At 37.8% G+C, this 16043-nt stretch overlaps 3 protein-coding genes across 3 annotated transcripts in view; 2 read left to right on the forward strand and 1 right to left on the reverse strand.

The window, feature by feature from the left end:
* LOC140051070 (growth/differentiation factor 8-like) overlaps window positions 1-4173 on the forward strand; it is a 30576-nt gene extending 26403 nt beyond the window's left edge. Inside the window, exon 2 of the mRNA XM_072096160.1 lies at window positions 2295-4173. Coding sequence (XP_071952261.1) covers window positions 2295-3037 — 743 coding nt within the window. The 3' untranslated portion in view covers window positions 3038-4173. The remainder of the gene's footprint in view (window positions 1-2294) is intronic.
* Window positions 1-16043, reverse strand: part of LOC140052382 (asparagine synthetase domain-containing protein 1-like) — a 260219-nt gene that overhangs the window by 201391 nt on the left and 42785 nt on the right. The window lies entirely within an intron of this gene.
* LOC140052425 (craniofacial development protein 2-like) lies at window positions 12112-13906 on the forward strand. The gene is made up of 2 exons (XM_072098036.1): window positions 12112-13300; window positions 13485-13906. The coding sequence occupies exons 1-2, from the start codon at window positions 12112-12114 to the stop codon at window positions 13904-13906; spliced, it is 1611 nt and encodes a 536-aa protein (XP_071954137.1).

A 16043-nucleotide genomic window follows, 5' to 3' on the forward strand; every position in this document is an offset into this window, starting at 1 on the left:
TTATATTGTCTAGATCAATCAATTACCTTTCGCATGATCCACCATTTTAAAAATTGTGATGACGTCATCATGTTCAAATGCGTCAATAACTTTGGTCACTTATTTTTACCTATTCTGCACTGTATGTAGTACGTATACAGTATATAGTGTTATACCGTATATACTTAGACGCGACGCAACATAGAGAGCGCACTAACATTTTTCAATGCCATAATCGTTTTATTTTTTTGCGCGCACTATTCTAACGTATGACGTGCACGTGGCTTTTGCACTGCGGATAACCTAACTCGTCCGTAGTGACGAGTTCAAATCTAGTCTATGTTATTCTTCTTTCTTTCCCAAAATTTTGTGTCACGTGTATCTCAAATTCTGATCAACATTACATCGTATAACTTTGTCAGAAGATTTACCTCTATCTGTAGAAGTGCAGGACAGCTCGTTTTTTTACTATAGAGTTGCGCAGCGTAAGCTACGCGCGATTTTATGAATTTCGCGTATTTAACATACACTAAAAAGCAAAAGTCATTTTGTAATGACACTTGGTGAACATTTAAGTCCTATTAAGGGCAAACTTTCTATGGATTAAAAATGGCATGTTTGACATAAAGTTACGCGCGCACGCGCGTTTAAAATTTCAAATTGCGAAAAATTCATTTCTAATCAACTTTCTACGCGTTTCAGGTCATTTTGAGCATTTCAAAAATTCCCACGCGTGCGCATATTTTTTACGCGCGCGTGCGCACGTAGCGCAAAAACATCTTTTTTTTGCTTGATTTTTTGTTTTTTCAGCCTTTTCTAGTACATTTACCAATTTTCAATCAATTTCGACTTAAAATCACGTCATACGAGCACGTAGAATTGAACAATTTGCGCGCGTTTTTGATGAAAAAGTTCAAAAATTTGTGAAAATTATGCCTTTTTTTAAAAAGTCATAGATTCTAAACTCTGAGGTGAAAATATTTAAAATTTCAGATTCTGGAAGTAGATGAGTTGTTTTTCTCGAATCATGCATTGATATGGCTAACCAGACATTGTGACGTCATCGTATGGCCACCCGAATATAAAATATAGGATTTTTTTCTCTTTCGTCATAGCTCGTCAATTTAATAGAGCGCATCTCTACTTATCCTTATTCCATTTCACTCAATTTTTTTATATTGTCTAGATCAATCAATTACCTTTCGCATGATCCACCATTTTAAAAATTGTGATGACGTCATCATGTTCAAATGCGTCAATAACTTTGGTCACTTATTTTCACCTATTCTGCACTGTATGTAGTACGTATACAGTATATAGTGTTATACCGTATATACTTAGACGCGACGCAACATAGAGAGCGCACTAACATTTTTCAATGCCATAATCGTTTTATTTTTTTGCGCGCACTATTCTAACGTATGACGTGCACGTGGCTTTTGCACTGCGGATAACCTAACTCGTCCGTAGTGACGAGTTCAAATCTAGTTAATTAATTTGAAACGATAAAGATGAGGAAATCTGTGAGAATGAGAAAAAGTCGTCCCAACCGAGACTCGAACTCGGACCGCCTGCTTGATATGCAGATGTCCTAACCATTAGACCACTGGGGCTTTCATGGTATTGTTCGAACTCGATTGGATAGCGACTCTTTAACATTCTCGGCGTGGTACGGCGGAACAGCACTAGTCCTCAGTTGTACGCATATATATATATATATATATATATATATATATATAAACACATTAGGCAATGAACGTTAATTCGAAACCGCCCGATGATATACTGAAATTTAATTAATTAATTTGAAACGATAAAGATGAGGAAATCTGTGAGAATGAGAAAAAGTCGCCCCAACCGAGACTCGAACTCGGACCGCCTGCTTGATATGCAGATGTCCTAACCATTAGACCACTGGGGCTTTCATGGTATTGTTCAAACTCGATTGGATAGCGACTCTTTAACATTCTCGGCGTGGTATCTCGGTTGGGGCGACTTTTTCTCATTCTCACAGATTTCCTCATCTTTATCGTTTCAAATTATATATATATATATATATATATATATATATATATATATATATATATATATATATATATATATATATATATATATCCGGAAAAATCTATGTAGGAGAATGCGGAAGTGAGGTATGCACTCTCGAAGTGGCTTTCTTGTTTTAAATGTTTTAACACCCTGTGGCAACCGTTGAACTTTTTCATGGTTTCAATCAATTTAATACCGGTACCGTACTCATTTAGTCGTAAAACAATTTTTTTAATTAAACGTCTGAGTCCTATGTTCTTTCTTTGCAGTTGAAAATTTCTGTGAAACAAAAGAAGGATCAGCCTGTTTTCGATTTCCTCTTAGATCTGACGTTCACGATAAGGCAATTACGTCTGCCAAACTATACTTTTACCGCGCTGCATCTCCAAATGACCAAGATGAACAAATATTGTCTCTTATGCAGGTAGCCCATCAGAGCCTAAAGAACATTGGACAAGTTTGCACTTCAAACAGAGAAGGTTGGGTGCAGATTGAAATTAAAGAAACTGTTGCCCGTTGGTTAATACACGATGTCGAAAATCGAGAGTTAATGCTGCATTGTAAAACTTGCCAATCACAGAAATCGCCCATTTTGCTAACTGGTACCAAACGTCCATTCCTCTTTATAAAGACTGATAGTCCAAGCTCAGGTCGCAAAACTAGATCAATTAACTGCAAATCTGGGATAAAGCAATGTTGTCTCCAAGATTTCTATGTTTCATTTGCTGAAATTGGATGGGATGATTGGATTATAGAACCAAGTGGATACTGGGCAAACTTTTGCAAAGGTGGCTGTGCAATAGGTACATCACCAAGTACTGCACACACAAGTCTTATGTACCGGTTTGTTGAGCAAGAACAAGATAAAGAATATCGAGAATTATTAACACCATGTTGTGTACCGTCGTCGTACTCTTCTCAGTCAATCCTCTACCACGATACCACCGATACAGAGTTGCTGTTTCGACGAGAAATCACTGATTTAGTTGTACAAAGCTGTAGATGTGCTTAGTAATATGAAGTGGAACCGTTCCTGTTTACAGTTTTGAAGTGTCTTCTCTTGCTGAAAATCAAAACGTTTTGCGAAAGAGTTGACGTCAAACGGAATACAGCAGCATAGAGATGGACAGTGTGGTCGTTTCTGCAGCGGCGTCTTCCTATAAAATCTTGCTGAAGTCCCTGTTTATCACGAAATCAAATATAGATAATGTTGTACGTATGTGCTTAATGTGTAACAGAGGAAAATTGTGAGACATAATTTCAAGTTAACCTACCAAAGCGAACACTTAAATTGCAATATAAACTATGTTTGAGTAAAAGTATTGAGTATTCAGTTTGGTGGTAGAAATTCTTTTAAGTGTTTATGCTGCCAATAAAATAGATGATGATATCCCAAAGTCATCGGTTACCGGGAATGCAATGTCAAAAGCTGTTTAAAATGTACCATACTTTATATACCAATGTTTAAAATGCTGAACGATTTTTATTTAATGTTAAGAAAGAAGACGGAACTTTTTAAATAGTTTAAATATTTGTCTTTACATTAAGCAAATTAAAAGTTAGCCTATAGGCTGAATTGTTTTCAAAACGGGAGAAGTATCGGAATTCTTCCACTTCTCGTACAATTTGCATATTATAGCACCTGAAAATATGTTTTCGTAGATGTGTGTCAATTTATATTTATAAATTTTGTTGATTATTTTGAATATATTCATATAACACCAATATATTTTTATATAAGATATGATAATATTTATCAAATTATTGCATTTTTCAGAATGTTTTGTGACAACAGTTATTATTGTTAACTGACGCTAGAGAAAATTGCTGGTGTACGCGTTTATTGTATTTGTTTTTCCCACCAAACATAGTTTGGAGTCGTTTATTTAGAATTAAAATTCTTATTTTAATTATTTCGTGGCATAAAATGCTGAAGTTGACAGAAGCTCTTCGGAGCTCAGTATTCCTCGTGTTGCTAGAAGCAATTGTAGACAAATTATGGATAACCTATCACCAAAGCAGTTAATATTGTGTGGTAAGTTTGACAAAACATTGAGCTACGCCTATGAAAAGTGTGTGACAATATTGTGCCTATGTTAAGCATATTGTAGATGGCTATGATGTGAATAAAACGCATTTAGCACAAGTCTTACGTCTTTCTGTTTATTTTTACTCGGGTAACTATGACTCGCTCTTTTCTGGAGACTATTTCAAGCCAACTTTCAAGTCATACTAGTTATTTACGCGTCGTCTGACGGCTCTGAAACATGGCATGCATATACTAGGGTAATAGATATAAAGCAAAGTTATAGAGAGAAAATGTTTGCACTTCAATCGGATGCAGAATTAAGACGTCATAAAAATGGTACCAATCGAAACAATTGCGATTTTTAAAGTACTACTATTCCCTTACTCGTTGTAGTATTGAGCTGGGATTTGGCATGGGTATACTACAGGGAATGTCCTCAAAGCTATACGGATTTTTAAATTTCAAACCGGATGCAGCCATATGACGTCTCGAAGATGGTACCTTGGTGCCAACCGATTTTCGTCGTAATATAGCCGTGTTTGGTGTCATTTCAAAGGTCTTGACTTTGAGAATAAGAATATAAACCTATTTATTATATTGAAATAGCAACAAATCACTTTGAGATTTCATAATTTACCGTAATTATGCCATAATTATGTGACGTAACTTTTCGGAATATTGCCGTATTTGGTAGCGAGGTTATTGATGTGTATGTGACGTCATTACAGATTCTTTTGCTGTACCCCGAGTATCGCACATTCGTGCTTGTTATCTTTGTTTACAATGTTTTCATATCGTGAATCCTACGGCCCAATGTTGTTGCTAAGATCATAAAAATAAGTACAGTACGTTTAACTCACCAACACAACGTATCATCCTGTGAGTCTGCCTGTGCGATATACCGTATCTTATCAGATAAGTTATCAACTTTTTTTTGTCTGGAAACGGTCAGCGAGAGAGGAATTTACATCGTTTATGTATAGGTAAGAGGGAGAGTTGTGGCTCTCTCGGATCTTCTGGGGTAAAAAGGAAAGAAACCCTTATTTCACAAAGATGATCTAGGAAGATATTATTCTGACGAACGTTAAGCGACACCAATTCGCTTAAAATCAAGATAAACACCTAACACAACACTTAAAATGAAAATAATTAAAATGTAGGCCTATAATAATAGAATGTATAATAATAAGATGTATATTTCAACATGATTATGATGAAAGTTGTACGTTTGGGGTTCAGTGTATAATTTTATTTTTTTATAATAATTATTATAATAATAATATAATAATTGGATTTAAATGAGATTTAATACATCCGAAAAGAAAGCACTCCACACTTGGAAAAATATAGCATCCTCTTCTATGCAACTTTATAAACCGATTTATTATGCGCTATAAGTTTTTGTTTCAAGTTCTTCAACAAAATACCCTTTCATATTTTATATCTTTCGTCGTTCTCCATGTTGAAACCTTGGATGTTACAGCAGACCTCTCAACTCTCCAGATAATGGTGGCAGTCCCGATATTCTGTATCATTCTCCCGCTTTCCCGCTAAAATACAATTATTTCTCCAGAGGTTTTTAATAAAACATAAAAAGTATCCCGATAATGTACGACTTCTAGACAGAGATAAGGGAGATTGCAACATTCTAGTATCTGTCCTGAAGATGCCCGTAACACATATAGTTAATAAGAGAAATATTGTGTTTTTGTCGCATTTCTGCCTTTAAATTGTTTGAATAGCGCCCTTCTATGGAATTTTAAAAATGTTATAGCGCCATTTAATTGTTCTAATAGTTAACATGCAAACATACTTCCCGATATTTCATTTTTCCAAGTTGAGAGATCTGTAACTGTGTGGCTGACAGGAATATTACATAAATTATTATATAAGATTTAAATTGCTTGGCAAATGCAGATGTTCTGTTCTTAGAGCTCTTCACTGGCTCATCGCAGGATTTAATATAAATTACTCATAATCACACTTAAAGCACGAATTAATATTGGACCAGATTATTTGAGCAATGTCAATAAATAAATAATAATAGTTCCATCAGTCAGTTTTGGACAGCTATAGACAGGGCGTTATGAAAGGTCATATAAGTGGTCTTATCGTATAAGCGGCCTAATAATGAAAACAGAAAACAGATTTTTAGAGAGGATCTAAAGAACGTTAAATTGGAAGAGCTTTTCCGCCTAATAAGCTGTCATGAAAAGTTTAATTTTTATAACAATAATGGATAAAAATGTTCCCTATAAAACTGAAAGCCATGGATTACACTAGACCCTAAGGTGATGGTTATTAAACGTCAGATCGCAATTAATAATGATTTAATAAAGAATGGAAATCGGATGAATTCCGTAACATCCCTTATAAGGTTAACCAAATGTCAAAATCATTAATATAGAAAACAAATCATTATAATAGTAATACTAGGCACCTGTTGGAAAGGTATAGACCAATTTGTAAACTTTAAAAAGAGTAATAGTTGGAATAAAAACCTAGTTAATGACTCATGTGAAGGGAAGGTATCACTTCTTATCGTCTGGTTTTGAGGCTATTCAACCCAAAGAAAATCAGCAAAATGTACCTGTTTCCTCACAACTAATCATTGATTTGGAGAATAAACTTTAAAATGTCAAATGTAACAAAGACCCAGACCTAGACAATGGATCCTAAAAGAGTGTTCCTATATTATTTCAAGACCTGTGTTATTTCTGTGCAATTTTGAATTCTTGTATTAAGGAGTTTTATCACATATTATATGTCTGGAAAAGTGCGGATGTAATCTGTAATCTATAGTAAGTACGTTTCGATCGTTGATGCGCTTATATTACGAATGTTTTACTGCGACTGGTGTTCGCGAAGTGGTACGCGTCATATTTGGTATGTAGTGAGGTTCTGCACATTTTTATACTTGTCTGCATTTTTTGCTTACTATAGCCAAACCGGTTCAAATCGATTTTGTATTTTTGTCTTCAACTCCCCCATAATGGTTTCGAGAACTTTAACTGTAGAAGAAGTAAATGAAATAAAGCTAGATCATTCTTGATGTAGTGAGGTTCTGCACATTTTTATACTTGTCTGCATTTTTGACATAAAAGGTGCAAAAATAAACTCTGCGCCATTGTATGAGAAAAAGGCGCAAATTAGCACCGTTTTAAGGTCTGCAACTTTAGTTTTAAGTGTGTAGAAAACTAACCTTGGCGTAGACAACCTTTTACGATACGATACGATAAGACTTTATTGTCACAACGGCAAAAATATACAGTTATGAGATATGGGACCTTAGGTACACTTGAGTTAGTATGAATATAGCATAAATTACAAGACTAAAATAAATAAAAAAACAGGGAAATGTGACAGAAACATGAGTAATAAGCGGACTAGCGTTTGAAATCTCTATTATACAACCTGACAGCTGATGGAATATATGTGTTTCTAAATCTGTTTATTTTGAATTTGGGGTGGAGTAATCTACCTGATCTGCAGGTAACAAGGGTATCAAAGACAGGGTGAGTAACATCAGACATAATACAATTAAGTTTTTTAGACATCATTTCATTACATAAGTGTTCCAACAATTAACATCGGTGCCTATAATCTTACCCGCTTGCTTAATAATCGAATTTAATTTTTTCTTACTATTTTTAAATACTTTAAAGTTCAATTAATTTAACCATATAATGATACAAAGTGAAAGAGCAGATTGTACAACAGAAACGTAAAACATATGTAAAATATTGGACTTAACATTAAATTTTCTCATTCTCCGTAGAAAGTACATTCTTTTATTACATTTGGTAGCGAGCTTATCCGTGTTAACATTCCAATTTAGTTTATCGTCAATATAATTGCCAAGATATTTTTGATCTTTAACAATTTCCACCTCTTTACCATTGATCAACAGACACTCATGGTTTTGATTAGCTTTCTTGAAGTCAACAAAAATTTCCTTAGTTTTTCGACATTAAGTACGAGATGATTTTGAGTACACCAATCGACAAAAGAGTTAACATATTCCTTATATACATCTAAGTTATTATTGTCATCGATTGAACCTACTAAACAAGTGTCATCTGCAAATTTAATAGAGAAGCATTTAGTTTGGTCAACAACAGGCGGTACAAAATCATTAGAGTAAAGTGAAAAAAGGAGGGGCGACAGCGAACAGCCCCGAGGAGCACCAGTATTGCAAGGCAAACAACCAGAAACTGAATCATTGAATGTGACCGACTGCTTTCTGTTGTTTAGAAAATCAGCTACCCAAAGATTCAGCACAGGATTAACATCCATCAACTTCAGCTTGTTAATTAAGAGGTGTGGCTGAAAAGTGTTAAATGCCGAGGAGAAATCTAAGAACAATAGTCTAGCATGTGACCTGGGCTTGTCAAGATGCTCCGCAACCTTGTGGGTAATCGTAATTACCGCATCTTCAACACTGCGATTTTTCCTATAAGCAAATTGATGACTGTCTAACAAATCATTAGTTTCCAAAGTCAACTTATATTTAACGATTTTTTCTAGGCACTTCATAGGGATTGCTGTTAAAGCTATCGGTCTGTAATCATTTGATCTGCTAGGTTTACTAATCTTAGGTATATGAATAATGTTAGACAGTTTCCACAAGCTGGGAATCTTAAAACTATCCAGAGACCTTTAAAAAAGATATTGAAATATTGCACTAATTCTTTAAAATATGACTGGTCCAGCTGCCTTTTTATGTTTAACATTCCTTAAGCTACTTTCAACATCATTGAGATCACTCATGACTCTATCATAATCATTGACATCACTAAGGATATCAGATACAATATCCTGTCTTTCATTGCTAAAGACCAAACAATCGAATCGCGTATAGAAAGTATTTAACTCATCAGCTGAGAACAAAGAGTTTTTGTCTGAACGGGGTGATTGTTTTGAGTAACAAGTAATCTTCCTCAAACCTTTCCAGGTTTGTTGTATGTCCCCCGATTTAAAATCTTGTTCGATTTTATCCGCGTAATTTTTCTTGTTCTTTGCAATATCTTTCTTGATTCCCTTATCAATAGAACCTCCGTTCATAAAGACCTCCCAGTCAGTTGCCTCGAAACACTCTTTAAGGTTTTCCACCGCGTCAGTAGACCAGATTTGAATAGATTTAGTAACAGGCTTCTCCCGTTTGATCTTTTGTTGATACACTGGGAGTAACTGAACTAAATTATGGTCCGATTTTCCGATACCTGGCTTGATATATGCTTTGTAGGCGTTGGGAATGTTTCCATAACAAAAGTCAATGGTGCTATTATGTCTTGTAGGTAGATCAACGTATTGTTTCCAATGTGGAATTACCTTCTTAAGACTGCAATTGCTGAAGTCCCCGAGTATCACTTTGAACGCATCAGGGGATTTTGTCTCATACTTGTTAGTAATTTCAGCTATCTTTCTGCTCGCAACATCACAGTCCGCCTTAGGATGGATATAACACACCATAAGATAAATCCGTGGACTTTCACGCGGTAAATAAAAGGGTCTGAGACCAAGTAGCATTATTTCAACATCAGAAGAACAGTATTTTTCTTTAACAGATACATTATTACACCACCGTTTATTGACATATGCACATACACCGCCACCTCTACTTTTTCCTGAGTCAATGTTCTTATCAAGACGCTCACAAGAGAAACCCTCAATACTCACATCGCTGTCAGAAATGTTTCCTTGAACCAAGTTTTGCTGAAACAGATCAGAGAAGAGTTCTTAAAATCTTCTTGATAGCTTACACAAGCTTCTAATTTACCAAATTTGTTACAAAGTGAATGCGAGTTTCCAAACAGAATGGTAGGTAGTGGGGGATTGAACTTTCGTCGCCGTAATCTAACCTTAATACTTCACGTTATTAGTTCTCCCTTGTTGAAAATGTCTTGTTTAATCAAAGACAACGTATACCTTTTCACCACAGGGTTCGTGGCTGAGGTCAATTTTACCGTCTTTGCCGATGATCTCCTGGCGGGGGTTCCGTGCATAAAATATATGAATTACACCACCGTCATCGAGCGAATCGGCTGAGACGGGACTATCAGACTCCAATTTAAAAAAAAAAAAATTAAAATTGAACTCAAGCAGTTGCTTGATCAGGTCAAATTATTTCTCGATCCACTGCAATTTGCCTATCAGAGCAATACTGACAAATTGCCATCCAACTTTTCTAGACCACAATTTTCCGTAGATTACGAATATGGAAGGTAATCGATCAGGATAGGAAGCGTTTTCGAGATATAAGGAGTTAAATTTCAAAATTTACCAATTACAACAATGTATTATGTATATGTATTATAACAAATGTATTGAAGCACAATTTGGTCTTTTATTTCATTTTCTATTTAATCACCTTATGAAAAAAAAATCCTTTGTGATTAAGGGTCAAATGCCAATATTGACCAATCATAGAACTTACCTATAAAAAAAACTAATATTTAAAAAAAATTGGATGTTTTCTCATCCTGTTAATCATACACAATGTAAAAGAGCGAATACATCATTTCATCAGTTGACATAATGTCAATTCCATCAGTTGACATAAGGTCAAAGTCAACATTTTAATATGCGTATTAGTTAGTTACCAAATAAATGCAAAGTTGTCCATACTATGATATCGATGGTTTTACAAGTAATCAAATTATTGGATCAATAGGCCTAAAGTTATGTTATTTCAATATAATTTTGATTAATATAATTATAATACTGTATTAATCAAATAAGACTTCGATGAGGATAGGAAGCGTTTTCAGAGAAATAAGGGGTCAAAGTTTAAAATTGAAAAAGTATGTGTTATATATATTATGACCAATTTATTGAAGTTCAATTTAATCTTTCAATGCATTTGTACTGAATGGTTATAGGTATCTATTCAGTCACCTTATAAAACAAATACTTTATAATTAAAGGTCAAATGTCAATATTGACCAATCACAAAATTTGCCTATAAAAACTAACATTTAGGACAAAATGTTATGTTTTATCATTCTGGTAAGACATCAACCAATCATACACAATCAAAAGAGTACATTAATCATATTGATATACTAAATAATGCAAAGATATTCAAACTATAAGATGTTTCTCTCTCTCTGATTTTCTTTCTTTTTATCCTTCTTTCATTGTAGGCCTACTGTATATTTATATTTATTTTTTAAGGTTGTCAGAGCCGGGGGTGGTATTGGGGTTAAGCTCCCATTACCTATAAAATGCTGCCATAGGGCGTGCGTCTCAAATAGCCTCTGACAACTGAAAGTCCAACTCCTGGCCTGCACGAATGGCTTAGTTCTTTCTTTAAGCCTGGCAAAACCTGCTTTCTACTGACAGGAGAAGGGACGAAGGCGAGCCCCTGGCGCCTCAAAACCAAAAGCTTACTTGGACAGGTGGAGTTCATCAGCCGTGATAGGTAGTTCACCTAGGAGAAGGAAAACTCTGATTTAAAACCTCCGCTGCCTTGCGGCTATATCCATCATGGAAAAGGCTTCAGGAGTAAACCTCAAGGATAAATCCGGAGTGAAGCCCCTAAGGCGGTTGGAACATCGACTCGATCTCCTTCCGGCAGCTTCTGCAGCCAAACTGGTACCATACGTATTGCTCTGCTCTTCTATGGACTTCATCGGTAAAGGCCGAGAGGGGGATTCTGCCGACTGGGAGTCGCAGGGTTCCCATATTTTTCTTCGCCCAGGCGTGCACCATGGAGAGGTCACTTCAGTGCTGTTGTAAAAAACGGCTAAAATCAACACGGGAGACAGCAGTTTACGAGTGATAAGCCAAGACCAATTGGCGTAGGTCAAGGCGCTACGGGTTGTCTCCGATGGTGGGAAGGACCATCGCAGTCCCACTGGTCAGCTTTCGCCCGCCTCAAGCCGAGCAGCCATCGGCCAGTAAGATGCTGACCCGCCACAGTCTGCCTGCTTCAATGGGTGCTTGGAGCTTAGGATTCTTCCGACAAGCGGAGTGTAACTACTGCACCACGCAAAAGATTAAAGAAAAGATTAAAGAATACTACTTTGCGATTTGCAAGCTGGAACGTCAGGACCATGTGTCCTGGCTTTTCGAACGACCCACGAACGACCAACGACTCAAGAAAAACGGCTATCATCAACCGTGAGCTCAAGAGGCTCAACATCGATATCGCTGCATTACAGGAGACAAGACTCCCCTCGAATGGCAGTATAAGAGAAAGGGACTACACGTTCTTTTGGCAGGAGTTGGAACCTGACCAACCACAACTCCATGGAGTGGGGTTCGCTGTTAGTAACTCTCTTGTGGCATCAGTCGAACCACCATCCAAGGGCACCGCCCGAATCCTCTCACTCCGCCTATCAACATCTTCGGGCACAGTAAACATCTTGAGCATCTATGCACCAACTCTTTGCTCAACACCCGTGTCTAAAGATGAATTTTATGAAGAGCTGGACTCTGCCATCAGAGGAATCTCAGCCACAGAACATCTGTATTTGCTTGGCGACTTTAACGCCCGTGTGGGATCTGACCATCACTCCTGGTCCAGGAGCATTGGTCATTTTGGTGTAGGAAAACTAAATGAGAATGGCCAGAGGCTTCTGGAGCTTTGCAGTTATCATGACCTCTGCATTACCAACACATTCTTCTCCACCAAGCCTCAGCACAAAGTGTCCTGGCGACATCCAAGATCTCACCACTGGCACCAACTCGATCTCGTCATCACTCGAAGATCTTACTTAAATGACGTAAACATCACTCGCAGTTACCATAGTGGAGACTGCGATACTGATCACTCTATGGTGCGCAGCACAGTGTGTCTCCAACCAAAACAAATTCATCGCTCCAGGCACATAGGACGCCCACGCATCAACACAGTTAAGACCAATCTGCAAGATCTGTGCGCTCGTTTTGCCCAAACCATCGATGAAATGATGAAAGACTGTCCAACAGCCAACTCAGAAACGAGATGGGCTCATATTCGTGATGCCATCTATACCTCCGTCAAAGACATCTTCGGCGTGAAAGATAGGAAAACCCCCGATTGGTTTGAATCAGGAATTTCTGCGATGGAGCCAGCTTTAGAAGCAAAGCGTGCAGCGCTAATTGACTACAAAAGAGACCTTTCAGAAAGAACACTAGAGGCTCTTCGTAAATCTAGAAATAACGCTCAAAGGATAGCTCGACAGTGTTCCAACTGGTTGAACCTCTGTCAAGATATTCAACTCTCTGCTGACCACGGCAACACTGGCGCCATGTACGCTGGTATAAAAGGCCTTTGCACCTAGTGCAACGAAGATCGCACCATTAAAGACCGCCTCTGGTACCATCATAACTGATCGTGGAAAGCAGATGGAGAGATGAGTAGAGCATTACCAACAACTCTACTTGAGAGAAAACATTGTCACCGACTCAGCCATTGAGTGCATAGTTTTTCTCCCCATAATAGAAGAGCTCGAAAATCCACCTACTCTGGTGGAACTAAGCAAGGCCATTGATGTCTTGGCTTGCGGTAAAGCCCCAGGCAAGGACGGTATCCCACCAGAGGTCCTCAAGGCTGGTAGCTCCACACTACTACAAAAGATACACGAGCTTCTGCTACAATGCTGGGAAGAAGGCTCAGTACCCCAGGATATGCGTGACGCAAACATCGTTACACTGTATACGAACAAAGGCGATCGTAGCGACTGCATCAACTATCGTGGAATATCCCTTCTTAGCATAGTAGGTAAAGTCTTCGCACGTGTTGTACTAACTAGATTACAATCACTTGCAGAACGTGTCTATCATGAAGCCCAGTGCGGCTTCAGAGCTGGAAGATTAACCATCGAAAAGTGCCGTGAGCAGAGCCCCTGTACATGGCCTTCATAGATCTAACGAAAGCCTTCGACCTTGTCAGTAGGAAAGGTTTCTTCTCCCTACTACAAAGGATCGGATATCCTCCAAAGCTTCTGAGGATGATCACCTCCTTTCACGATGACATGCACAGTGTTGTCCAGTATGGTGGCTCATCTTCGGCATATTCTTTTCCCTGTTACTATCATATGCCTTTCGTCAGTCAAATGACGGAGTCTACCTACATACTCGAAGTGACGGAAATCTGTTCAACCTTGCCCGCCTCCGTGCAAAGACCAAGGTGCGACGTCTACTTATTAGAAAGTTGCTCTTCGCTGATGACGCTGCCATCACAGCCCACAGTGTAGAAGCACTCCAGCGCCTCATTGACTGCTTCTGACATGCATGCGAGGAGTTTGGCCTTATCATCAGCCTTAAGAAAACGAACGTTCTAAGTCAAGATGCAGCAAATGCTCCTGAGATCAAAATTGGCGATTATACTCTTGAGGTGGTGGACAAGTTCACTTACCTTGGTTCCACTGTTTCCAGTAACCTCTCATTGGACGCCGAACTCAACATCAGGATTGGAAAAGCGACATCAGCCATGGCTCGCCTAACAGATAAGGTTTGGAAAAACCGCATGCTGACCATTATCACCAAGGTGAAGATCTACCAGGCTTGTGTCCTAAGCACCCTATTGTACAGCAGTGAATCATGGTGTCTTTACACCCGCCGCCAAGAGCGCAGATTGAATTCATTTCATCTGCGCTGCCTGAGAAGGATACTCGGCATCAAATGGCAGGATCATGTCTCAAACAAGACCGTTCTAACTAGGGCAGGTTTGCCCAGGATGTACTCACTGCTTACCCAGAGACGCCGTCGATGGCTGGGCCATGTGAGGTGCATGGATGACGGAAGAATACCCAAGGACTTACTCTATGGTGAGCTTGTCACTGGAACTAGACCCAAAGGAAGGCCCATGTTACGCTTTAAAGACGTATGCAAGCGTGATCTGAAGTCGGGAAACACAAACGTCACAAACTGGGAGGCTGTAGCCTCCGATCGCAGTATTATATGTGGAGATCCACTATCAAGATGTGTGTCCAAACAAGCGAGAGTGGACGCGACAAGAAATGGACGCTACTCAAGAAACGTAGAAAGGAGAGAGCATTCTCTGCTCCAACCGACCAGGAGCCGTCGTACATCTGCCCAAAATGTGACAAATCATACCGCTCAAAAATCGGACTTCTTAGTCACAGCAGGCGCTGTGACCCTGCACCGAATGACGGATAGAGGGCGCATACATATTGTCTCTCGAGACAGACGGCTGCCAACATCAACATATTTTTTATATCTTTGTTAATTTTGTGTTTTTATAGTTTATTTTGTATTTACTCTTTGTATTGTTTGAGGGTCCCTAATTATCAGCTGATGCTGGATGGACCACCCTCATAAAATATTGTTGAAATAAAAAATAAAAATAAAAGTAGATGCAATCACGTTATTTGTGAAGTTATGGTATAGTGATATTTTTTTCTAGTGCGCATTATTTTAATTGTATTATAATACTGTAAAATAAATAATACCATTCATATTATGACTGTTAAATGTTATGATGTTAAAATGTTACGCTGACCTTCAATGATTTGCCACTACACATTTGCATTAATCATATTGATATACTAAATAATGCAAAGATATTCAAACTATGAGATTGTAAATGTAATCACGTTATTTGTGAAGTTATGGTATAGTGATATTTTTTCTAGTGCTCATTATTTTAATTGTATTATAAAACTGTAAAATAAATGATACCATTCATATTATGACTGTTAAATGTTATGATGTTAAAATGTTACGCTGACCTTCAATGATTTGCCACTACACAGTTGCATTTATTAGGGCTACAATATTCGTAAACTACTATTCATCAGAATCAGAGAATACCAGTTTATCCACAGGATAGGACATAAGCAGATCCAGGTGGCCCAGTCCACCCACATCCTCCCACCTTTAAATTCAATTCACAATTTCTAGGACTCTGGCCATTCACTGATACCATCTTTTTCTATTTAATGATCTTGGATTCATCACCATGTGTTGTCTTTTATTTGTCAAGTTCTGCAAATACTGCATGTTTCAAATATTTCCATGATTACCTTTCATTTCTTTC

Source organism: Antedon mediterranea, chromosome 6 (assembly GCF_964355755.1).
Source record: "Antedon mediterranea chromosome 6, ecAntMedi1.1, whole genome shotgun sequence".
NCBI classification, from domain to species: domain Eukaryota; kingdom Metazoa; phylum Echinodermata; class Crinoidea; order Comatulida; family Antedonidae; genus Antedon; species Antedon mediterranea.